Source organism: Amphiura filiformis, chromosome 2, assembly GCF_039555335.1.
Source record: "Amphiura filiformis chromosome 2, Afil_fr2py, whole genome shotgun sequence".
Lineage (NCBI taxonomy): Eukaryota > Metazoa > Echinodermata > Ophiuroidea > Amphilepidida > Amphiuridae > Amphiura > Amphiura filiformis.
This window is the reverse complement of record NC_092629.1, coordinates 8,120,040-8,146,268: the sequence shown is the minus strand read 5'-3', so window position 1 is coordinate 8,146,268 and position 26,229 is coordinate 8,120,040. Positions and strand designations below refer to the sequence as shown.

Below are 26,229 nucleotides of genomic sequence, written 5' to 3'. Positions count from 1 at the left end.
CCCATAGGGGTCACTTGAGGGGCCAAGAGGGGTCAAAAATAAAAAATAAACATTGTCCAATGTCGTCAAGAGACATGTCAAATTACTTGTCTCATCACAACGATTACGATAATATATAATTGATCATACATTTTGAGCTCGGCTAATGAGATAGAGGGTCACTTCCGGTTAAAGGTCAACTGAGGTCAAATTTTAAAACAACCTTCAAATTCAACAAACAAGGTGTCAAATTGCTCGTCTTTGCACATAGATTACCAATATATTTAAATATTTCTAACATCTGCATTCAGTTTTGATTTATAAGCTTTTGTTTCAATCCGAGTGCAAGAATACCGTAAGTCCAAAAATGATAAATCGATCAATATCGATCAATATTACAGATATTTACTTGGTTGATATACAAAATGATTCTTCTTGCCTATACCCATGTACCTGAGAAGTATCAATATTATGGCTTTTTTTTTGGTTTCCAAATTATCCTTTTTTTTTTAAAGTTTAAATGATCATGCCTCAAAATGCCAAATATGGACTTACGGTGTTCTTGCGCTCAGATCTTCAATTACGTTCCCTAATGTCATACCCTCCTTGAGAGTTAATGCAGCCACATTCCAATAGAAATACGCAAGGGTATGACATATAACCCATGATTTTACCTGATTATGCGGTTATCTAGAAAGGAGTACAATCATGCGGAAAGGAGTACAATCATGCTGAGAAGGAGCGATAACAACAAGTTGAGAAAACAACACTCAGATGGCAGCCTCAGCAGCAAGAAATGAATGAAAACTGTTAACACACTGCCAGGTAAGTCAACCAGAGTTGTTATACCAGTGGTGAAGGATGTGTGCCAAGTCTGCACTACATCAAAAGCCAAAGCTAAAATGCCAGCTTGCCAGCAAAGAAGAATCTGCTCCTGAAGTTCAGCACAAATCAACATGCTCAATGGGAAAGATAGACTGCAAGGTCAACAATGTTAGGAAGCTTGTCATGAACTTGCAACCAGATAAAGCTACTGGTCCTGATGAAATCCCTGCAAGAGTCCTGAATGAGTGCAGCACAGAACTTGCAAGACCACTCAGCCTGATGTTTGAGCTTTGCTTCACCAAGGGCGTTTTTCCAAGCCAATGGAAGACTGCATCCGTCATTCCCATTCACAAGAGAAATTAAGTTTAATCCGTCTATGTACCGCCCCATCGCTCTGCTCTGCATCATCAGCAAGGTCATGGAGGCTGTTGTACAGATCCAACATCAGAAGTACATCCTTGGAAACCAACTGATATCAGATAGACAGTTTGGATTTAGACCGCACCACAGCACAGCGGAGATCCTCACCGGTCTGATCTAAGAGTGGTCCAACTCCCTGGACAGAGGCAACGAAGTGCGCCTAATCTTAAACTTTCACATAAAACAACCGTATGTTTACGCTTTCTTCCACCAAAATTTTAACGAATTTTAATTACATTTTACAACAAAATAAGCATTATGCATTCCTTAATAACATTTCATGTGTGTTCGTATGACATGATGTGCATTTTTTAACTATCTGTTTTACAGTCCAAATGGTATATAATGTTTGATTTACGATCTGACCTGATTTTCGTGAAATATAATTATGGGACATACGGTCTGTCATAGAATTTGGCAACACTATTCCCAACTTGTGGTACATTACAGTATTTCGTTACGATTTCCCCACACTAATCACGAAACACGTGCCTTGTATTAAGTGATATTTATTGCACGATAAGCCGCAGATTTAAAATAAATAAATTGCGGTTTACACTCCAATTTGTATACAATGTTTGATTTAACGATCTGACTTTATTCTCGTGAAATATAATTTAAGGAATATACGCAACCCCCCCCAAGTCATACGCATGGAATCGCTGGCCGGGCCAGCTAAACCCCGTGGCGTTTTAAGGTAGAAGTTCACCAATCTAGAGTAAAAATGGGACAAACGTTTACAAATGGGGAAAGAAATTTGCCCCCACACACTAAAAATTTGGCTGCTCTGCTGCATTTCTGGAGTGCCACTCTTATTAATCTTGGCGAAAATTTGAAGGTGATGTTAGGTGGGATCTGTTCTAACAGGTAGTGGTATCGGTACGCTATCTTTCGCCTTCAGCATTGTACACAGACACTGGCCAAAACTATTGCATTAATTGCAACATGTCTGAATAAAGAGGAATTCGGAAAACAGTAAATTGAACATCCAATATCCTATGCAATTCACATTACCTACTATATGAAAAGGTAATTTTCATGATGGTCAAAAAGTCATCGCGATTCAGAAAAAGTATAGTTGGACCTATCTGTGACATACCGTTCTTGAATTTTAAACAGAAAGGTCACAATTTTGCGGTGGTTAGTTGTTGTTTTTTGCCACACAGGGGTCAAAAACAAAATATTTTCCGACTTCAATGCAAATGGCCTTTTATTATAAAATGCCCTCAAATATTTCTCACCATCTAGGATGCTTCGTTACATAGGAACCATAACATATTTCATAATCAATAGGCCCTATGGCTACATTTGGGTGTTGACGTTTATCGCTGGGTTTGGCATTAACAAAGCATTATACACAGTAACAGCTATTTATTATTTGACTTCATTTTATATGACGAACAATTTGAGACCATTTTCATTGAAATTGAATTGAATTTTGACTCCTGTGTGCCACAAAAAACGTAATGTCGCAAATAGATCACACAATACATTTTCTGAATCATTATGACCAGAGAATTATGTTGGCGCAATTTTTGACAACATTTGAATAATTTTGAGGGTGCACACCAGTAAATAGCCCACATTGACTTTCTGTACAAACAGGCTCCGAGAAAACTTCTTGACTCCAGAGCGACTCAGTTCTTCAAAACTTACTCTTTCTGCAAGTCGAAGGTCAGATAAAGACATCCCTTGTTGAAATTATATACGGAGTCCAACATTTTTTTCCAGAAAAATGCCAACTAGGTCACCCTATAGCCTATACAGCTTAAGCCATCTTTTGGTGTTTCTAAAATGTAACACATTTGAAAGTTGAGCCAAATCGTCATAAAAAGTCGGATCCTGCTCATTTTATACAGACAATCTATTTTCCAGGCCTATATGAGCATTAACTATGAATCAGGGCCTAATAGTTGGGTTTTAAGCCTTTTCTTATGCATTAACATGATTAAGTTAAGTCGTGTTGCACGTTTCCTCGTTTAAAACACTGATTGTTTCCTCCCAGAGTGTAGGAGACTTGTATTTACTGGTGTGCACTCTTGAAATTTCAACCCTGGTGTATGAAATTTGACGCCTGTTGAGCCCTTAGGACACTTTTTGAATTTGTTAACATAGCTTAACATTCTACGCATTTTTCGGATCCATAGGCGTAGATTAAAAGTTGATTTCCGATTTCGTAATAACGTTGTCATCCTCAACTTCCTTACGACCATGCTGTGCTTTCCACATTTTTCACCACTAAATCATCTTGTATAATTACCTACAATAACAACTTACAGGGCCGTCGCTAGACCATTTTTTCAGGGGGGGGGGGGGTCAAGAAACAAATTTTGCTGGTATGGCCTGATTTACCTTTTGCTGGCATCTGCGCAACCTGGCTCCTCGGATAGAAGACACCCCTCCCCCACAACTGTTACCCAAGTTTTCTCACTCCCCAGAATTCCTTTACCAGGAAACTATAAAGGAACGAAACTTCGCGGGAAAAGCAGTGGACCAGTTCATCTGTGATCAAGCCATCAGCCAAGATGGCAAAAGGTCAGATTCGTGAGTAGTATTTACTTGGATTTGGCTAACAAAAATATCAGTTTATGATCTCAACAATCCTACCAAATGAATCTCTTTAATGATGTTATGAGTCTCATTTTTCGCCAATTCGCTGTCATAGACAGAGGTGACCTCCTGCCGAGGTCACACCTACATCCGTTGTGATGGATCACGCGGTTGCATGACAACGCTATCTACGCTAGCACACGTCGATGTTCTGTTGTTTGAAAATCAAGTTTTAGCATTTCTTATGGGTTTCACTGCCAAGTAACCCAGCAAACACAAACCGTTTTCGACATCGTCCAAAAAAGGTTAGAAAAGGCTGCCAGAAAACGTTTTAATGTCGGGTTATATATATTGGGGTATATAAGCGTATAAAACGCTTTCATAACATTTATATACATATATATATATTTTTACAACATTTTTAAAACATTGTTGTAGTGCATTTTCATACAAAACGTTTCAAATCGTTTTCATGACCTTTATATAACCAGACATTTAATGTTATTAAAACGTTTTTATCTAAACAATAGCCCACAATATGAAAACGTTTTTGTGTTTGCTGGGAAACTTTTGAAAGATGTTTTTCTTCTGAAATCATGTGGTTGCAAGTCTTAAATATGACTGGTAATTTAAAAAAATTTGATCTATAAATTCCATATATTGATACCGCCATTGTGGTTCTCATGAAAGCGTGATCCAGTCGCTATGGTAACGCTCCGGGGTCACCAATGTGACGTCACGTCTACGACAGTGAATTATAAGCCGAACAAACTGTAGTGAGATTTACAGGTACGTCGGAGACTAATGAGACTAATTCCGTAATAGCATTGATTCAAGAAAAAAGTGGATTCTTTTTATTTCATTTCATTTCATTTCATTTCATTTCATTTCATTTCATTTCATTTCATTTCATTTCATTTCATTTCATTTCATTTCATTTCATTTCCATTTCATTTCCATTTAAATGTTATATGATTATAGAAAGTAAATTGAATATAACCATTGATTATAATAATCCATAAAAGGTTATTTTATTATTTATAGCTAACCGGGTGAGTGCAATGTATTCGTATCAGCCATTTTGTCAAATTGCAGGAGAATGCTATTTTCTGTTTGAATTTGTTTTTGAACACTTTAAAGGCTCGTTTGCACAATTCTTTGTGTGGGACCTGAGAGATCATCAGACACACCAAATTGCATTCTGAATACGAGGAATGTCCTGAAGATATCAAACATTACAATCATATCATAATTTCATCGCTTGGAGGGGCGCAGAATCAATGCTGAATTGGTCAATTAGTGGCGCCCAGGACATGTGTCCTCTTGCCTCCAAACGCTACGCCACTGAGTATATGTAGCTGGGAGGAAAAGCCTTCTGTATATAACTCGATTTCGTCAATAATGGCACATACGACTATATTGCACTCACCCGTCGAGTTACATGGTTCGGGTGTATGATTTTCTATCAAGATCTTGGATAAAATATAGTTTGACCTTAATCAATCAGTTATAGGTATCGCAGGTAGTGTGACAGCAAACCATGTACAGATGCATGGCACTTTAATGCTGCTCCCTGAAATAACGGTGAAACTGAGAATAGAGTATATATCGCCATCTTCCGATCCAGGTGGAATAGGAATATCCGCGTCAACTGGGTTACATTCAAAGATGGGTGGCGCTCGATGGCAGGTTTGGTGGAAGCCTTCCCCTGAATTAAGGCCTTATTCCTGGGGGATGCCTTCTTCCAGGGGGCTGTGCATTTTCCTTTATTCCAGCAGGATCAGTATTGACCTTTCTTCCAGGGGGATGTGCAATGATGGCCTCTGGTTCTATTTATAAAATGTTTAAAAAAGGTGACGTGAATAACAATGATATGAGTTTTTCATTATTACAAAGGAAATATTTTCAATCTTATGCACCGCAGCCACACTTGCTCTACCGTGAGAAAGATTTGATGCTCTATCAATATTTATATAATAATTTTTTGAGGGGGAGTGGTAACTACCAGCGGCGTAGCTGGGATTTTTTCCAGGGGGGCAAGCCTGTATGGGGCGGGGCCCAAACTAGGGGGGCGGGGGCCCAAATAGACAATTTTGCCAGGCTTATTGATGATAATCGTATGGTATTGCATATCGTATGGATTCCAATATCTCTCTTCCCTCCTCTCCTCTCTCTCTCTCTTTTCCTCTTTTTCCTTGCACTAGGGGCGGGGGCCCAAAATAGGCATTTTTTGCCAGGGGGCGACCGGCAAAAAAACCGCCCCCCTGCCCCCGGCAGCTACGCCACTGGTAACTACATTATATATAATATATATATAAATTTAATTATTAATATTATGGCAATTAATTGATATTGTATTATAATAATGATAATCAAGCATCGCTTGTCGATTGAACATATCTGAATTTTACGATAATGCCCAATTTTCAAATTATTTCAATCAATGATTTGCATCTGAAAAGGAAATACCAGTAGCTGCGGATAAGTGTATATCATTAATGATTCATCTTGATGGAACGTTTATTTTCTGAAAAGTCGTAGAAATGTATTCAAGAAAGGAGCGGTCAAATGTCAAAGTTCAAAAAGGATGCGATTGCTATTTTATTTTCTCAACAACTTCAACAATCCATTATCAAAAGCCATTCCCGGGGCAAGCCAAGCACAACCACAAACAGGTATGATTTCAATGCATCACCTTGTAGTACACCAGCTTCATATTTCGAATGTTTCTATATGCTGGCGATGAAACGTTAGCTTTGATATTCTCATTCATTTTGTCAACAGCGTGTAGAATTTTTGCCATCTTGCTAAGTCGATATATGTACAGCAGGGATATTGTTATCTTTTGCTTCTTCAATATGTCTATGTGTCATATAGTTGTTCTTTCTATCCTGAACCCATTTTGAAGCTGTCAAGCGCGGGCTGCAGAGGATGTATAAAGACATTCCCATAACCCAATGGGGTTTCTGACCTTGGTATGTCTGGCTTGTGTACACATTTGACAGTTGACCATACCTTGCATTGGGATTGTGTGTAAATATCTGGTGTTTTCATCCTTTTATTTAACATTCAAAACATTGAGACTTATGAACAAAATTAATGTAGTGGGACATTAAGAATGTTTTCTATAAGAAAATCCAACTTAATTTGAAAAGTCTCAACTATTATTTCGTTGGCTGCAATTTTAAAATTACCATTTTGTGTGTGTGATAATGGGGACTTTGCCTTTAAGATTAGGTTATATTGACCAAATAATTTCCCAATCATAGTGCATTGTAGGAATGCCTTTAAGCCTCCTCTCTCTGCACAAAGTGTTCATTCCTATTCACTAGAATCCATTTATTAGATAAATAATAAATAATTCTTTGGTATTTACAGCTAAAATACTCATCCTTACCGTCAAGAATTACTTTCCAATTGTCTGGTGATGAAGGAAATGGACAATTTACATCACCATATTCTGCATCAATTGCAACGCCTTCGTCAATTTGTAAGGTGTATTTCTTCCTTCCTGGGAAGTCGTCTATAAATATGTCGAAGATTATTTCTTGGGTTCCGAATTCGGCTTGCAATGGAGCGGACGAATCAACACGTCCGACGACTCTACTACCGTCTTGGCTTATGAGATTTATATATGCTGATTGAGTTGGGCGTCGAATCTGGGTTTTTTCAATAATAAAAGAGGAGTGTAAAAATATTCTGCAGTATAATGACTTATTAAGCAAAATGCCCTCGTCACATTTTGAGATGGGGGGTATAATATCAAATCTCCCACACACACAAATACAGGCAATATTTGGTATTATAAGTTGATTTTTGGCTTTATATTCAAATTCACATTGATTTGGGGCTAAAATAGTATAACGTATAAGTTTTGTTTGAACAATACGTGCAGTTACCCTTAGAAGCAGGATTGCAGAAAATGAACAAGACGCATATTATACAAGTTAAGAATAGGTATGTCACAGTGGCTGCACAATAATTCTGTCATACTGTGCACGCATACATAACAGTGAATCAAAAAGCGCGCGGATCAAAGTTGGCCAATTTTTGAAAACATACATGTCAAAAACGATTTCCTCGTTATGTTTTATTGATCACAATAATTTGTCTTTTTAATATATGGTAGGTGAAACATTTCCTAAATCACTATCAACTCCGCCGAAATTAAACACTGCCTAGTTTAAGAGTTAAGACCTGTTTTATGAATTTTTTTAGATCGTCCATAAATTAATAAATATAGGTCTCTCGAAATAGAGGACCTAGTACCACCGGTCTGAAATACCAGTGTTTGTTATCATGTATTTTTTTTCCTTGGACAATGAGTGAAACACTTCCCTATACCAACTGAAAACTCGGTGCACTTAGGCAATTAACTGCAGTTTCTTTATTCAACATCACAGCAGGTTCATATTTGACAAAATCATGCTGTATGAATAAAACATAAATAAAACATTGAAAAAAGTAAAAATTACATATGCCTAATTAACATAAGAATTGCATAAATATATAATTAGATGTAATTAGCTAATTTGCATAATTAATGACTTTTTGTGTATTTTTTGTTACCAAATGAAAGAACTTTGGGTACTTATGTGTGCAAAAAAACCCGCATCCTCATATCATGTACGGTTCTCTGTTGGCATTATTTTTGCATATTAATTAGCTGGACTTAGTCATTTTTAAGCTTTTATTTGTCTGCAGATTGGTCAAAATGGCTAAAATTGTATATTTGGTGGATTTATTACATTTATTCGAGGAGAGATTTTTTAATCTTGTTTTCTTTAACGAAGTCCGGAAAGATATGCAATTAATCTGTGATACTTAAATCAATGCTACCTTTTCAAGTAAGTGTCCGAATAAGCATTACAAATCCCAAAAGTTACCATTTTGCCATTTATAGCAATTTGTGGCAGGTTTTCACCTGATTTCCGGCTATCTTCAAGTTGACGTTACATCACTTTGCGTTATCCGATTTCAATTCTGTTTTTTGTTTTTTGAAGCATTCATAACGATGATTCAATTAAAAGCGTCAAATAACATGTTTCTGCTGCGCTTATTTTTGGGGTGATATACCTATTAAGAAGCCGACACAATTTCACTTCAAAGGGAAAACTGAAATTTTCGCACGCTGCGAAGCTAAATCGGGTCGAATAATGTTCACATTTTTTTTTAACAGTATGAAATGAACAGCAAATTGCTTAAATTGGACCTTTTTTTAAAGTTTTTTCAAATAAAATTTTACACAATAATAGTGTCAAAAGTATACCTTCATTTGGCCCCCAAATTTGTAAATATGTTCAACGACTCAGGAGGAAGGGCACATTCCCCTTCGACACCTCCTGCGCCGGCCAAGCGCGACGAGAAACCTGCTTCGCGGTAGTATTTGAAAAAATTGTGCACCCCCCCGATCAACTTCGGATTGACGCCCTTGCCTCTTAGGAGACCTGCATACACATTAATGATGTATTGATCAATAAATACAATTCCAAACAGATATGAAGTGATTTATTGTAGGGCCCCTTTGGAGTGTAGATTACAAATATAAAAATAAAAAGTCGTCTTTCATGCTGTAAATCTTTATTGAAATTGCGGAAATGAGAGACATACCAAAAATGAACATTGCTTTTCTAGTTGAAATCCATACACACTGTAAGGAAGACATGGCATATATTCTCCAACATAGAGGTGTAGATTTCAAATTAAATCACCCGTTCAGAAAACCCTATTGTTATTCACGCTCCCGTGGAAGATTAATGTCATATGGTCACGGTCAAGGGTTATGGATTTCCCCTAGACTAGCACATGCAGTTGCAAACAATAATTATTATCTACTTAAGAATAAGTGTCTGTTCAGCTACTTATTGCGTGTTTATTTGCCTGGTTTGCTTTGTGTTTTTGTGCTTGATTGTTTTCTTCCTTACCGGTCGGTTAAAAACCACAGACCAGCGTAGAGGAGAATATATTTCTTCTCTTTCCGATGGGTAACTGTCTATTGCTGAAGGCGATAAGGGTGGCACGTCAACTACATTCAGACTCACACTGGACCAATTGCCTGAGAATCTTTAAAGATAAAATAAAAAAAGAGTCGTTACCCTCAGCACAATTTTTAAGTAGATCACGTTACACATGAATTCTCTTGAATTATTAGAACAGGGATCAGCGATGCAGTATTGCACCGTTAATTAACCATCTATGCCGCCCTCTTGTGCTTACTTTTCATGCTGAATTGATACGTTCTACCTTTGAAATTGATATACTGCCCTCTCGCTCTCTCTTGCATAGATCTCTATTTACCAAAGCTTTAAAAACGGCTAGAGTCACATTCATATTATGTGGTGACTTCTGTCCTATGTCAACGTACCCAGCGGTATCAACAGCACCGAAGCCTATAATGTGCATATCGATTTGGTCACTGCTGGGGGTCCAAGTAAGGCTCTTCGATTTACGTAATGGATACCCATCCACATTACGTAAGGACGAGCTACTCATGCCACGCGGTTTATTAGTATCTATCCGATCAATCCTGTAAGAAATATGGCATAAATTCAATTTAATAACAGATGCAAATTAGAAATGAAGACCATGGGTACATTTTGCTCAATTTTAAGCTTCATAAGTCTCAAGTCGTAAGTTCCATTTCAGTAAACTTACTTATACCCTTCGTAAGTAAAAGGGGTTTGCTCTAGGGACCTTTCGTAAAGTTACGTCTAGCATTAGGTGTTCGTAGCTTTACGAACGGTTACTTGAGTTACGAAGGTTAAAAGTTTAGTGAAATGGACCCCTGGGCTGCAAAAGTGCCCAAGTCACATATTTGGCGAGTTAGTAATTTGATGTTGCACGGGATCAAAAAAAAAAAAAATAATAATGCAATCCTTTTAAAACCAAATTCATAATATTTAAATGCTATTGTAGAGGGCGTTAAATTTGGTATCATTACTAATCCGAGCTAAAGAAGTGCCTAAATACGTCATTCCCTCGTTTGAAATTATAAGTTTTAGTTTCTCTTTTGGTCTCAAACCAAAAATCAACGGATTAAAAGAGGGGCAGAACCTGTCTGCAAACATAACATCTAAAGCTAAATTTATACTACATAGCTGAGCGACAGCGATTGGTTTTTACCCAATGAGGTAGGGCGCTTTTTATTGCGTTGCAAAAAGCGCCAATATCTCATTGGTCAAATACAAACCGCTTTTCGCTAAGTGATAGAGTAATAAATTCAACTTTAGTGCTGAGTTAAGCATATATCGGATATTATATCCGGTTGTGTTTATATGGAATGTAGACAAGTATAATACATGGATCGGATATCAATACGTGGACGGTAACAGGGGACTGGTATTGCATGGTTGCTGGAAGTATAAGCGTCATAAAAACTTGATTTGATTTTTAAAAAAATGATTTGATTATGAATTAGTTTATTGTCCCCGGAAAGCACAACCCATACCTCTTATCTAGGTTACCCTCTCCCCACCTATATAACCTCCTCCCCGTCTGCCCCACACTCCTCGATATCTACTCTCCGTTATATCTATATCTCTAGAGCTCTCCTCCTATTGCCCTTCCCACTTCCAATGCTCTCTCCCCTCTGTTTCTCTTTCTCCTGCCCCTATGGATAAGGTGAAAGTCCAAATACAAATTATAACTCAAAATGCTGAAAAACTAAGATCAACCAACTAAGATCTACGGCACTGAAGACAAAAGCAAAGGTATAGTGGCGATCCCTTAGGTCAATGGCCTCTCGGAGAGAATCCAGAGATTGTACAAGAAACACAAGGTTAATACAGTGATGAAGCCCCACCGAACGCTTAGAAAAATCCTAGTCCACCCAAAAGACAAACGTGTGAAAGAAAAACCACCAACTGCATCTATGAAATACCAAAACTGTGACCTGACATATGTCGGGGGAAAACTTCGCGTATGTTTGGGACCAGACTGGTCGAACACCAAGCTGAAGTGAGAAAATACACACGCTCAGAACGTAAAGCTTCCAGAGAAAATCGTGTGATAAACTGGGACAAATCCAAGATCCTTGTCCGGGAGCATGGCATGAAGTCTAGAGAAGTGCGGGAAGCTATTGAAATCAGGAGAAGAGGGAGTGTGACCATGAACTGAGAAGAGGGAACATATTCTCGAAGTAAAAGTGGATCAGATGACCATATCAGCCATACCTGATGAAGTCCTCCGATGTGAAGGACAAAATATTGTAATGAGTAAAAAATTCACTTGGTTTTGCCAAGTAAAATATAAATATTATTCTAATCAACAAACCTAATGAATCTATTCAATGAAAACTACTGTTTCATAAAATTGATTGATTTAAAAAAAAACACTCACGGTAGATCTTCCGTCTCTGCTATAATCGTCATTTTATAACGCTCATTAACTGGAATAGTTGTGCAGCTCTTCACTGGTGCTACAATTGCGAGCCGGTTGCATGTAGAACTATCGGGGCTCACTTCCAGTAGAATTGATAAGGATACCTTACTTTTCGGGTTGTCATCATCATCCAGATCCTCAATCACTACGCGTACTGCATAGTTACCCGGTGGACCATGTGTATTGAAATGTAATGTACAATTGGGCTGAAAATTAATACAAAAAATAATATCAGACTGTTGTTTGTGTGTATTATGTCAGTCTGCTACCATCAGACCCTCCTCTATTTTCTTTGCAGATTTGACTAGTTAAATGTTATATACTTACAAAGACGTGTATATTACTAAGCTTTCCGCAGACTCCCTGTCCAGAATTGCTATTAAAACACTCATCGTCGAACGCTTCCGTAACCCGGCAACGATAGTTATCATTATCAGGGTCGGTAACTGAATAAAATACAGATTAACATAGATTTTGATTGTTTAGGGTTTACGCATTTTAACTACAGTGCTTTCAGAGCTAAAAAATGCCAACATTAGTCAATACCTTTCCACACATACACTTTTGTCTTTTCCAAAAACCAGATATGTTTGACGGAGTATGAACACATTTGAGTGATCACATTGTTTGATTTTAGTATAGGACCGAATACCATATTACTATAAGCAGTCGTTATATAACAGTAGGGGCCCATAGGTGATGCCTATTAGGCGGTGGCGGCGGAAGCTTCTCCATTTAGGGGAGACGAGCAAATTTTGTGCCGGTTTGGCTCCGACATTTGCCCTCGAAAGAAATTCCATTTCAGACTATTTTAGTCCAAAATTTGGGTACTTGCATTTAAAATTTCAATTTGGAAGACATGGTCAAATTCTTAGTATAAGCTTTTCATGATTCAGAGAAGTATAGTTTGAACTATATACCTGTGATTCTCAATTCTCATATTATAAGCGAAACAATCAAATGATATATTTCGGGCTCAACAGGATTCAACATCATAAAAATACTCTAACCACTGGTTTGCAAGAGCCAATGAAATGCCGCATAATTACAATGGGTATTTTGGCAGTTGTGTGGTTCCATGCTAACTAACTCCCCTCAACTGATAAAGGATATTCAGTTATAAAATATAATTCATTCAGAAAAACACATGACGTTGTATACACAGGAACCTACCTGGTATTTCAAAAGAGAAGTCACATCCCTTGTGATAAAGTTGTACGGGTATTGGGGATGAAATGGGTGAAGAATTCGGCACCCCGTTGCGCAAGTGGTTGAGATCAACCTCGGTAAATATTTTCCATCCTTGACCACTATGAGGAACAACGTTGACAAGGCCTACCCAACAGCAGCTTTTATAACTGATCACAAAATAAAGGAAATAAAACAAGATTTTATTGTCATCAGTTAGTGCTAGTGCTAATTTTTATAATGTTGTAACTTCGCAAAATTGACGCATCGTTAAAATACAGTTCTCCTAATGCCCAAGGGGTGGTGGTGTTCCTCCAGGAGTTTGAGGGATTAAACCTTGTTTTTACAGCCACCCTCTCCTCCTTCACATTGTCCCGTTTGTGTTGTCTTTTGATTTGACGGCGCTTTCAGCAACCCAGACTATTTGCGGTATTATATTCCTCATTTACATCCCAGGGATCATTTGATTGAATAATATCAGAGAAGATACATGATATGGTGTCAAAAGGAGTAGCTTGTGCTCCATGACTTTGACCTGACTTTGGAAATATGCTTTTTTTAGACAGAATAAAATAAATACATACTAAACCATCAACTTATTCGTGTCTTTTGGAACCTTCATCACAAATGTTCTGCTACCAATATCGAAGCTGCCTGCGATGTCGTAATCTGTACACTGCCACACCATATCGGGGTTATCAATGTTGCTATGGAGTGGGTCATATTCTAAACAGCTAGAAGTAATAGAAAATGATGAGCATAAATTAAAAATCATAACAATCATAATGAAAGTTAAATACTAATGAAAATTCCTTTAAAAAAGGAATGGGCGCCCAATGGGAGCTTTAATGTGATGTGCTGAAATGGGGGGGGGGGCACTCCCACTTTGGAGGTGACGCGTATGTAGTGCTGTTAAGACCCCCTTTTCACCATCGCTGTCACCCAAAGTCCCCATATTTTTCCTTTAGATCTGTCACCCAAAGACCGTGGCCCATATATTTACATCTGAACAGCAACGAGCCTCGTCTATCACTGAATTTGTTAATTCTTTTGAAATAACAAAGACATTTAGAACTAGGAATTCAATTTTCGAGGCTCTTTCATTAAAAAAGTTATATTCTCACCTGATTCCCCCTCCCCAATTTTGATGCAAACGGTCTCTCTCTCTCTCTCACCCAATAACCCCATATTTTATACATTTTGCTCTCACCGAATGCCAAAAATCATGCTCTCACCCTTATTACACAGCCCTACACCTATATCCATTTCATATTGCAGAAAATTTGGCCCAGCATTAATTTTAAAAAATATATCATATTTTCATTAAAATGTACCAAACTTCAATGTGTTTGGTATCAATCTGGACTAAAATTTAATCATTCACCAAATTTGGTTGATTACTGCACATTGCATCCACAAATAAAAAAACATATCCAGCATATTTCATATCTGCCTCAATACTTCTGGTAGAATAAACAACCTTATCTCTGTTTCTGATCCCGGGTTTGTGATAGCCATCATATCTTGAAGGTCATCACAAAAATAATGCATAGGCAGTGGTCAGATGATTTCTTGTTGGTAAGCTGTTATCTACCGAGCAATGTTTGCTTAATGGTCAACTTGCACTGGGACCCACAACATGCGCATCTATCAGCACACGGTTCTTTAACCCCAATACATTTGTACATTCATTGAATGACTTTGAAACTAGGTACAAAAACTCACACTCTGCAACTTAGGTCAAATTTTGCACTATGATTGTTTAATTGAGGTTATTGAGATTAGGCTATTGTGGTTCATAGTGTGGGTCACTGTCTATCGGGTTATAAGAGGCGGTAAACTGGGTTAAGTCCATTAATTTTGTATTTTAAACAAAGACTATACACACACCTTTTTATCCCGTGCATATCAGAAAACAATAATAAAATAAAATCCAAGCATATTGTGGTTTTATTTCTGAGCTGGGCATAATTTTAGCAAAACAATTGCGGAGTAAATCTAGCAAGAGTGAAATTAGAAGCTTTTCACAAAGTCATGCCTATAGGTGCGCCCTCCGTAGAGGGCGCCCCAATAATAACTACTTGCATGTTATAATGACGTTATTTTAAACATGATACTATTTTCGTGCAGAATTAGTCACTGATTACCGTTTCATAACCCTCGTGATTTCGTAAAAACAGTACATTTCGATACCTTGCGGCCGTTAGGGATGCTGTCTTGTTGTACATACGTGTCGCACGTATGAATGAAGTCAATTGTTTTCACCTCATATTATTTACAAACAAAACGGATCATAATTACTTGTCCGTGCGATAATTTTTCACTTGAAAAATCTTCAATACGAGCTAGATAAATTAGTTCGCTTGTCAGAGGGAAGTGGTTTTAAATAGCGAGACGGGCATACTTATTATGTCGTATGGAATCGCAACCTCTCTTTTAGATACTTACTCAGTACAGTATTCATAACCCTTATATGGACTGCACCCATTACCACAAGCCAGATAGCCGTTTGTCTCAAAATAACCGCCAATGTCTTCGCATACCTCATGGCCAGATGGTATTACTGCCCCGGGTTCTCGAAATCCATTGAAACTTAAATAGTATGTCACCTCAACCTGCGAAATTATAAACAGCATTACTGTTTGATTGTGGCATTTATTTATTTATTTATATATTTATTTATTTATTTATTTATTTATTTATTTATTTATTTATTTATTTATTTATTTATTTATTTATTTATTTATTTATTTATTTATTTATTTATTTATTTATTTATTTATTTTAAATTTCCACTCCAGTCTTGGGTTTAAAAATGACGACAGCTATTAAATATATCTAAACTATCACATACATCAAAATCTTTAAGGGAATTATAGTATGTGAACGTACACTACGAATGAGCCGTAAAGTCGGCAAATTGTATTCTGAGATACAGTGTAATATGTGCGTGAAGGTCGTATTCATAGGTACCTTAATTAGGCGCGACATGTTTCTCATTTGATAGTGTTTAAACCAATCAATAATCCTATTGCTGAAGAGGATAATAATCTTCTTAAAATAGCGCTAGTCTTTGTTTGCTTTGCCTAAATCCTGTTCAAGTGGTGAGTTACAATTGCATTGTATTTTGTCTAGGTATGTATAGCAAACAATTAACAATGAGAGGACATTCCTGAACCTCGTTGACTTGGGGATGATTTGAAATGACCGCCAATTATGACTTTATTACCAGCAATGTGGAAAAGGAGACACATATAAAACCGAAAAAAAGGTACCATTTTGTTGAATGAGCAGAGTTCAACAAACCATAACCAAGCTTATGGATATCATTTGAAGTCAAATGATATACAATTTTAAAGCTTATGATAAATATTTTATAAACACGAAATAAAACAAAATTGACCGGGCCGACTTAACGGCTGATTCGCAGTGTCCGGTCACATATGTCACCCCAACATATTACCACTGTTTGATTGCAGCATTTATTATTGAAACAAAAAACCAATTTGGGTTCTGACGACAGCTAACAAAATACATCTAAACTGATACATTTAAGGTATTTATAATATTTTTTCTTAATTAATATATTCATTTACTTATCTATTTAATTACTTAAATTGTTTTGGTATTTTAACACATAAACCAAACATAACTAGATACCCGATGGGGTTGAGAAATATATCAACTATCACCTACTTTTTTAATTTTGACAATTGATTACTCCGTTTTTGAAATAAGTTTAAAAGAATTTTACGAAGTTACTATATAATTTTCAACCCGATCAACGGAGTAAAATATCTATCAATGACAATAGAAGCCTCATGCTATGATAATGCGCAGTGATTAGCACTCCGAATACAGATCATTGAATGATATTTGAATCCCTGGAAAGGGTTGGAAATGAGGGAGTTTCGTAAAATTCTCATATTTCACAAACGGTGTAATCATATTGTCAAAATTTAAAAAAAAATTGTGATAACTGCTTTATTTCTCAACAACAATAAGTATTTAGTTATGTTTAGTTGTGGCGTTAAAATACCAAAACAATCAAGTTTCCGACGATACAGTTCTTTCAGGAACACCCCGTACTTGTTCGTATATAGGAGGCCTTTATTAGAAGGCGTACTTCAATATCCGAGTTATTATGTTAAATTTCGTTTTATAAACAGAACACTGGCTTGTAGATGAAGTTTTACGGGATATATAAAGAAACAAAAATGTAAAGCAAATGATAATGACTTTATACCCTATTGTTTCCAATCGGAGCCCATTTAACCGTCCCACCTCTAAAGTGAGCGCCAGAGACAACAGTTCCTCCTCCGAACAGCAATAATATTATCACAAATATCAGTGCCATTTTACTGAAAGCAAATGAATAAAGAAATAAAGATAAAAAAATAAAAAACAAAATAAAACCAAAACTATATGTATGACGTTAAACCGCAATAGAACAAAACCAGTTTTGATTGACCATCAATGCTGGGAAGATCCTTATTACTATTTTATAAAATCAATTAATTGACTATTGTAAGTCATGATAAATATTGCATTTTTTCATTTATTGACATTGAACCATGCAAATTTACCAATATTTCTAATTAATAAGTTAATATGTCATTAATAAGAAGCATCGCAGCAGCAATGCCGACCGATCCCAAGATCTAATGAATTGAATGTGTTGCCTTAAACTCGATGAGTGAAAAATAAAACAGTTCGTGTAAAGCAGCAAAGCTACACCTATACAAATACAAATTGATACATAATACTATACAATTTTCTTGTAAAACATTGACGAGCGCGTACTACCGCGATGTTGCAAACTCAGAGCTAGAAACGCGTAAGGCGCAAAGATCATTCACACATTACCACTCGGCAACAACCTCATCGCCTCATAATTATAACCAATCAGAGACAAATGCGTTTCAAAGCAGTAAATGAACGATGTACACTTGATATACGCTCTCGTCAAAAGTTTACAGGAAATGATTATAACACGATGTTTACATTTACGAGCAATTCCGGGCATATAATTTTAACATTCAAGTTTATAGCTATGCATTTCAGCATACTTAACTGTCTTCTGTCGATATCCGAGATACCCTACTTGGGATGCAGCAAGTAATCACGATATCCGGCTCTTTGCAAATCTGATATATAAAGGCATGGTTTTTATGACATAAAATAATCATATTAAGAGCAGATGGCTTGGAACTAGATTAATAAAAGATAATGAAATATAATACAGTCGGCCGTTTCACATAACGTCTCTTGCACTACCTAGTGCCCGTTTCACAGATTTATTATGTGTGTAAGTTAAGAATATAGTTGTACGGCTTTGTGACACGCAGGGCCGGATTTACCTTTTGAGGCGCCCTGGGCCAGGCCAAAAGTTGGAGTCCCCCAATTGGCCCCAAACTCACACTGAGGCAGTGGCGTGCGCAGCACATTGAAAGTATGGGGGTGGGGGTGGGGTGCAGATTGTTCCGTTCCCCCGAATGGAGTCTGATTAGGAGCAAAATTTGACGTTTTAACGCTATCCCCCGAATCCCCGAATGACCAACAAAAGTGGCACCTTGCCCCCCCTTGCGCACGCCACTGCACTGAAACAGGCATGTGGACTTAAGTGGCCAAATTTTGCTTCATGTATAAGGTCGATAGTGACGGCGGAAGCATTATAACTTAGATGGAGACATATCCTCGTCTTGCGAAGATATTTTGTTCCGATCTTATTAGGACATTGACAAAAATCAATTTCAGATTATTTTAGCCCAAAGTGAAGGTAAAATGTGCTATATGAAGAGACAATTTTATCCAAAACATAGCGTTTTTAGGCTAAAGGAAGATTCAAACAGCAATAGAAATAAAGGATAATGCATTATCCTTTACACCCAAATAATGTGTCTGAGGCAGACAAAACATAATATGTAAGGCGCAGCGTAGAATGTATTACGGCGCTTGACCCATTATTGCAGAATAATGGGCTCTCACGTGACGTGTTTTATTAAACAAATCACAATGAGCGATTTTGAATAACGACCTAAGCTAAACTTTCTAGTTCAGTACCCCTTTACATTCTTGAGATCTGGGACAAAACGTCCTGTAAAAAATGGAAATATGTAACACCACCACCTTTTCCTATATCCCAATTCATGACGGATGACCTTACTTGTTGTAAATTTCAGGAGTACCGTAGCATTCCTAATAAATTTGCAAAAGGAAGGTCCAAATAAAGCCATTTGGTGGAAATTTTTTGGTTGGTGTAAATGCCATCAGAACGTAACAAAACGTAATCATATAATCATATTGGGGAGGGGTAGAACTTCTAATAGATTATTTCCCTGAGCTAAAACGCTTTAAATAAGCATAAGATGACCTTACTTGTTGTAAATTTCAGGAGTACCGTAGCATTCCTAATAAATTTGCAAAAGGAAGGTCCAAATAAAGCCATTTGGTGGAAATTTTTTGGTTGGTGTAAATGCCATCAGAACGTAACAAAACGTAATCATATAATCATATTGGGGAGGGGTAGAACTTCTAATAGATTATTTCCCTGAGCTAAAACGCTTTAAATAAGCACTAACATCACTTAGGCTAATGTGATAATATTCTACACAATTATACACTCAGATTTTTTTCTTTCTTACCCTCCTCAAAATATGTAACAACCCTAATAGATAAATCAATAAAAGCGAAAACAAAATCTAAACTGTTAATACCCCTGCACACCGACATCGCCGGGCTAATAATTATTTGGTGCAGCAGAGATACTAAAATAAATACCCGGGATCGATACACGTGAATTGCTATGCACGATTTTGATATCAGACGAAAATCTTCAGATACCGGGGTAGAAAATGATGAATATCTCCCGTAAATGATTTCGTCTCAAGAAACCAGATCTGGTCTCATACACTTGAAAATACGTGTTGAACAGATATGATAGTCGTTAGCTTGCGTCTTGAGAAAAGGCCGTGCGTCTTGAACTCAAAATCTGACCACAATTCTAATTTTATATTGCGTTGGTCCTGTATGGACTACAGCGCGCAGGCTATAGCTGCACTCACTACTCCAGTGGAGGCAGTATGACCATTGACCGCAATGTAGTATACAAGCTTACTCACACAGCTAGAAATCAATTACCCCGGCTATTGTCAGTAGCCTTAGTCAGGTCACTTGGCTAATTATACGTCTCATAAGGTCCGAACAAAATGGCCATGCGTGGCTGTGGATTCAACCTACCATGGCGATTTTTACCATGAAGATATCGGGGCGATGACACTGTGCCCTGTACATATCCTCTGATAGTTTCTGCGAGGTGTTAAATGCTCATGTAAAGAACGTAAATTGATTCTCAAATGGTTGCGGTAATTCGCGATCTTTCTAGCCGTCTTTTCATAAGTTCTTACTTCTTGTAGGTAATCCTGCCCGAAATTGTTATTGACAAAATAGTGAATAGTTTCAGTCATCCAGTCGTTAGAATCACAAGGTTTTGAATTAAATCAAATACTGGAAATTACATTTTTGCAACTTGCTACGTTGCGTCTGAAACCATCAGACTTCATCAGGCAAGAAGGCCCAGTACAGACGAGGCCCAAAACTCCGCCTTAAAGACACTGGTCATAATATTGACACCGAGGACATAGTGATTCTCGAAAAGGAGGAGCAGTGGCACAGGAGAGGCATCAAGGAAGCCATCTGGGAGAGAGTAGAGCAGCCGTCACTTAACAAGAAAGGGGGACTGAGACACAACTTATCTCACGCATGTCACCGGGCCATCAAGACGATCCCTAGCTGTCTCAAAGTGTCACATGACCAGCCCAGTGGGTCACTTGCCTGATGAAGTCTGGTTGTTTCAGACACCACGTAGCAAGTTGCAAAAAATGTAAGTTCCCGTATTTGATTTAATTCAATACCTTGTCATAAACAGTGATATATACACTATTATTAGGGATGTCACAGTGGCTGCACAATAATTCTGCCACACTGTGCATGCAAGCATAACAGTGAATTGAAAAGCGCGCGCTTCAAAGTTGGTCAATTTTAGAAAACATCCATGCCGAAAAATGAATTTCCTCATATACCTTTCCGAGGCTACCATCGAGTGCGACAAAATTAAATATTGGTTTATTTAAGAGCTACTGCCTGTTTTTTTGTTTGGTTTTTTTTATTTTTGAAGATCACTCATAAATCAGTAAATATAGGCCTATTGAAATAGTCTGACCTACCACCATTAAGCTGAAATACTAATAATCTCTCTTAGCATGTAAATTATTTCAGTCGACAACGAATGAAGCCCTTGAGGAAAACTGTTTGAAACATAACATTATCAAAGATATTTCGTATGGAGTAGTTTTTCAAACCACAATTGCTGCTGTAAGCAATTGTGTGTGCCCAAGGCCACGCTATTTTTGTACACGCGGTACAATGTAATGGCGGTTCCTTTTACCGATTGTCCTCCCATGTTAATCAAGATAACAAAATGTTAATTTAAAGTGTCATTACAACTGAATTTATATTTTTACTTCGCGATTTCCGTCAAAATGTCAAACTTTGTATTTTTTTGTATTATTTTTAAGTAACTGCAGGTCATTTATTCAACCTCATAACAGGTTCATAAATTGATGATGAATGAATAGACGTTCATTAAATATTGAAAAAAACCCAAAATTACTCATGCCTAATTTGCATAATAATATCATGAATACATAATTAGCTGTAATTACCTAATTTGCATAATTACTTGTTGTGTATTTTTTGTTACCAATTGAAAGAACTTTGTATACAGGTGCGCAAAAAACCCCGCACCTTTATATCATGTACGGTTTTCTATGGCATCAATTTTGCATATTAATTAGCTGAACTTAGTCATTTTTTTTGGAGCAGCGCCACCCAGGCGCGCTCCCTATTTAATTTCACCAAAAACAACCTACAGACGAATGGTGGTTCTCCGTGACTTTCTTTGATACACCATTGAACAAACACGCGATAAATGAGCTTAAAAATGAACCCACAAATATAGGTTAGTCTCATCCCCGCTGTGTATTTGCCACTATCAGAAACAGCACGATATAAACCGACTGATAAGGAGACTGTACGATCTCTGTGACAACATTTTTGTGACACCCTTTAGTGAATCTTATTAATAACTTAAGCGTGCTTTGAATGGTCTGTATCATGTGATTGTTGCTTCAGGGTCATGCTGTGTATAGCTTAATTGGTTCAAGATCAATTAAGATAAAATTCGTTACAGAGAAGATAAGATGTGTTTCATGCAATATGATTGCAATATGATCTGTCTTTCACATATATTATGGCTAGGGTGTTAAAGGCCTACATGTTGAATTGCACCACAACTAATTAGCCTACTATTCCTTAGCCATATTGCTAAAAGGAACACTAAGTGTGTTTTGTCTATTAAACATGGCAAGAAAGTCTTGGCGAAAACTACGGCGCCTTTCTGAATGGTTTCAAGGATCCAAGATATGACTACTGTATGGTTTGACTACCAGAAAAAATCATGAAATCCTTTATATCCATATAAATTATAGTTAGCTTGTACTGTCGTTCGAAATATTGACCGAAAAATTGACATTAGATCCTGATCTATTTGGCTCATGGGGCCCAATAAAATTGGATTGGACATTTAGGCCTACTCCTCATTAATATTCTTCAAGTTGGAATTTTTCTACAACATAATACTCACATATCAATACATTTTACATGTGAACATAAAACCTTATTTTTCTTACTGTTGTGAAAAGAATAGGCCTATTAGTACGTGTAAGTCAGTGTTTGTCGGGATGTGTCAACAGTCCACGCCTTTGTTGGGGTGTGTGGATGTGGATGCGGAGTGGGGTATGGGGGTGCGTGTTTGCTGTGAGCTGAGTGTATTACTACAATGATGATATCACAGAAAACTTCACACATCAGTGGTTTCGTGCAACAAAGATTACTCTAAATTTGTTCCCGGCCCCACATAGCCAAATGATGAACTTTGTCGCTGCTCATCCCTTTTAAGGGATTTTTTTATTCAGGTTTAATTTGTCTGCAGATTGGCCAAAATTGCTAAAATAGTATATTTGGTTAATTTATTATAATTATTTAATGATAGATTTTTAAATTCTGTTTTCTTTAACGAAGTCAGGAAAGATACCGGTAGGCATTTAACATGTGATATTTAAATTAACGCTGCTTTTTCAAGAAAGCGTCCAAATAAACCTTCAAAATCTCGAAATGGGCCAATTTTGTCATTACAGCCATTTGTGGCAGGATTTCATTCCATCTACGAGCATCTTTAAATTGACACTATCACAAGGCATTGACCGATTTCAATTATGTTTTTTTGATTTTTGATGCTTTAATAAAGCATCAACGAATCACAGGACCAGAAATCCCAAACAACCAATCATCTTAGGCGTATTCAATTATTGACCAATGAAATCTTAGACGCCTAAGATTTTGCACGCCTAAGATTTTTCTTAGACGTCCAAGATTGACCATGGACGGTATCGTCGGCGTCAATCCCAGAGGGAAAGGGAAGATGGGATGGGGGACATGTTCTACCACATTTTGGCACAATGGCCCATTGTTTTGTTCTTTCCAGCCACTTTTTGACAATTCAGGCTGATTCTCTACCCACATTTCAAACTGGATGGGAGGGTTATAATTTTCCCCCAAGACTCTCCCCCAGCATTGCTACTGTTTTTAGAGCATGTTATGGTTATCTAAAAGGTGCCTTGTCACAAGTTTGCTTGTGTCCCTTTTCGACCAGCCAAAATTGCTTGCAGACTTGCACCCATACTGTTTTATTAAAACAACGTGGCCAGACCCTGTAGATGATGTTGAAGGCTGTGTTGGTTGTGTTATTTCGTCAACCTGCTCTACAGCCTAGGTACAAATTTGGGCGGTGATGCTAGTAATCTTCCAAGGTGCTTTTGCGAGCTATCATATTGGTGATACCGTCCATCACTAAAATATCAATCTTAGACGTGTAAGATTTCATTGGTCAATAATTGAATACGCTTAAGATGATTAGTTGTTTGGGATTTCTGGTCCTGTGATTCGTTGATTTAAGTCTACCGCAAAATTCTTAGACGCTTAAGATTGCATCTTAGACTCCTAAGCATGCATCTTAGACGTCTAAGATTGTATCTTAGACGTCTAAGGTTAGGCGTATTATGTTAGGCGTATTTTGAAGATATCCGCCATCTATAGATATCTTCTGGCGCGCGACGGTGCGAGCAGACAACATCGCTTCATTAGAGCCCTACGCGCTCGGTAATGCGCTGGAACGCACTTGCAAGAAACGCGCTCACTACGCGATCATTTCCTTGCTTCGGATCTGAGTGCCGTGTAGCCACTTGTTATTATGGATGCGCGCTCCAGGGGATCGAATTGATGAGGATTACACTTTTGTTGTGTGTAGTCATCTCTTTAATTTCTACATTCTGGCTAAATCACACTGAATTGGAAATTCATAATTTTGACAGAATTTTGGCAGTTAATACAATCTGAAACTTTGATACTCTCCTAGACAACTTTTGCATCATATTATGATTTATAACCCTTATCATATTTAATGTTTTTAATTAATTTCGAAATAATATGCTTCAAGCCATCTGTACAAGAGTTTTATTTTCGCAATATAAACAAAACTCCTAACACTCCTCCAGACACAACAGAGTAACCGCTTCCTATTTCTTAGACACGTCACGACCAGCTATCTGAAGAATAACCGGTAAGTTCCGACCAGGAAATTCACGTTGCTTTTTAACATGAAAAGTGGAGACCTTTATTCTAACTTTTTTTTAATGTATTGCCCTGCACTGGACGTTACGCCGTTCCTATAAAGGAATAAAGACAGGGTTAAAGACCTGGATCATACTTCTATAGAATTTTCACATCAAGCTCATCACTCACACCTCTAAGATGAGTGTCTTTGAAAAGAGCGGTATCGCACTCAGTTTATGGTTTGCAGACAGGTAAAGATTGCATCCTGCTTATAGTGAAGCGCAACACATTACAAAATAAAAAAATTAACCATGTTACATCACTTCTTCTACGAAAAAATTGAAGCAGTGTGTCTTAGTGAACAGAGTGAGGTATCCTTAATAAAACACCGATGATCCAATCCCGCGTATAAGTGAGCGTGGTTATAGTAAATTGACTCGTGATTATAAACTTGTAGGTTCGAGTCACAACACTGTTTAATACAAAAAAAAGTTAAATCCTTCCCAAGCCTTTCGGCCCATTGGGCGGCGCCTATCTCTGTTTCATAACCATAGGCCACATGTCTGCAAGCAGTAAAGCTATACAGTAGGGGGTTAGTCCACTGGTAGCCATGTGTTTAACTTTCCCTACTCGAACCCGCGACCTCCCGATCATGAGGCGGACGCTCTAACCACTAGGCCCCCCACGCCGGTGGCAAAATATTTGAATTCAGCATATCCGAATTAACCAAAATAATTGGGTTGTCAGCTTTTACGCAAACTTGCCGCTTGATCATGTTGATGCTTAGATAAGCACGTATTTCCAAAATAGAACCAGTCTACAACGTGTTGTGTTTTCGTTTCGTTTTTGTAGCGTGAATGGTGCTTTTGACTACCACGGTCATATAGGCCTACACCATTAGCTAGAGACATCAAGTCAAACTCTAGATAGCTGTATTCCACTGCAATACGTTTTATGCTTCCCTGCACCTTAGTTATTTCCATTGTCCAGACGTTTGTCCAGACATGTTGAACATGTTTCCTGTATATTTACTCGTACGGTGATTTCATTTCCTTTCCGTGCATTTCAACAAACCAAATGGTATCTTCTCAGGTCCACAACAGGCTGAGTCAGCCGAGGAAATAGCTAGGCCGTGGCCTAAACTAGCTAAAATCCTCG

The 26,229-nt window shown here is 37.5% G+C and overlaps 1 protein-coding gene across 2 annotated transcripts; it reads right to left on the bottom strand.

Moving 5' to 3' along the window:
* Positions 1-4,755: 4,755 nt before the first annotated feature.
* LOC140172710 (uncharacterized) lies at positions 4,756-18,491 on the bottom strand. Of its 2 annotated transcripts, none has more exons than XM_072195851.1 (11): positions 18,416-18,491; positions 17,588-17,702; positions 15,790-15,956; positions 13,926-14,075; positions 13,327-13,511; positions 12,481-12,599; positions 12,112-12,359; positions 10,139-10,300; positions 9,699-9,837; positions 7,172-7,433; positions 4,756-5,603 (listed from the first exon to the last, which is right to left on the bottom strand). In XM_072195851.1, exons 2-11 carry the CDS (start codon positions 17,696-17,698, stop codon positions 5,488-5,490), a joined length of 1,659 nt encoding a protein of 552 aa, XP_072051952.1. In that variant the 5' UTR covers positions 17,699-17,702; positions 18,416-18,491; the 3' UTR covers positions 4,756-5,487. The 2 variants fall into 2 exon arrangements, with proteins under 2 accessions (XP_072051952.1, XP_072051945.1); XM_072195844.1 differs by having other exon boundaries at positions 18,411-18,470.
* Positions 18,492-26,229: the final 7,738 nt, after the last annotated feature.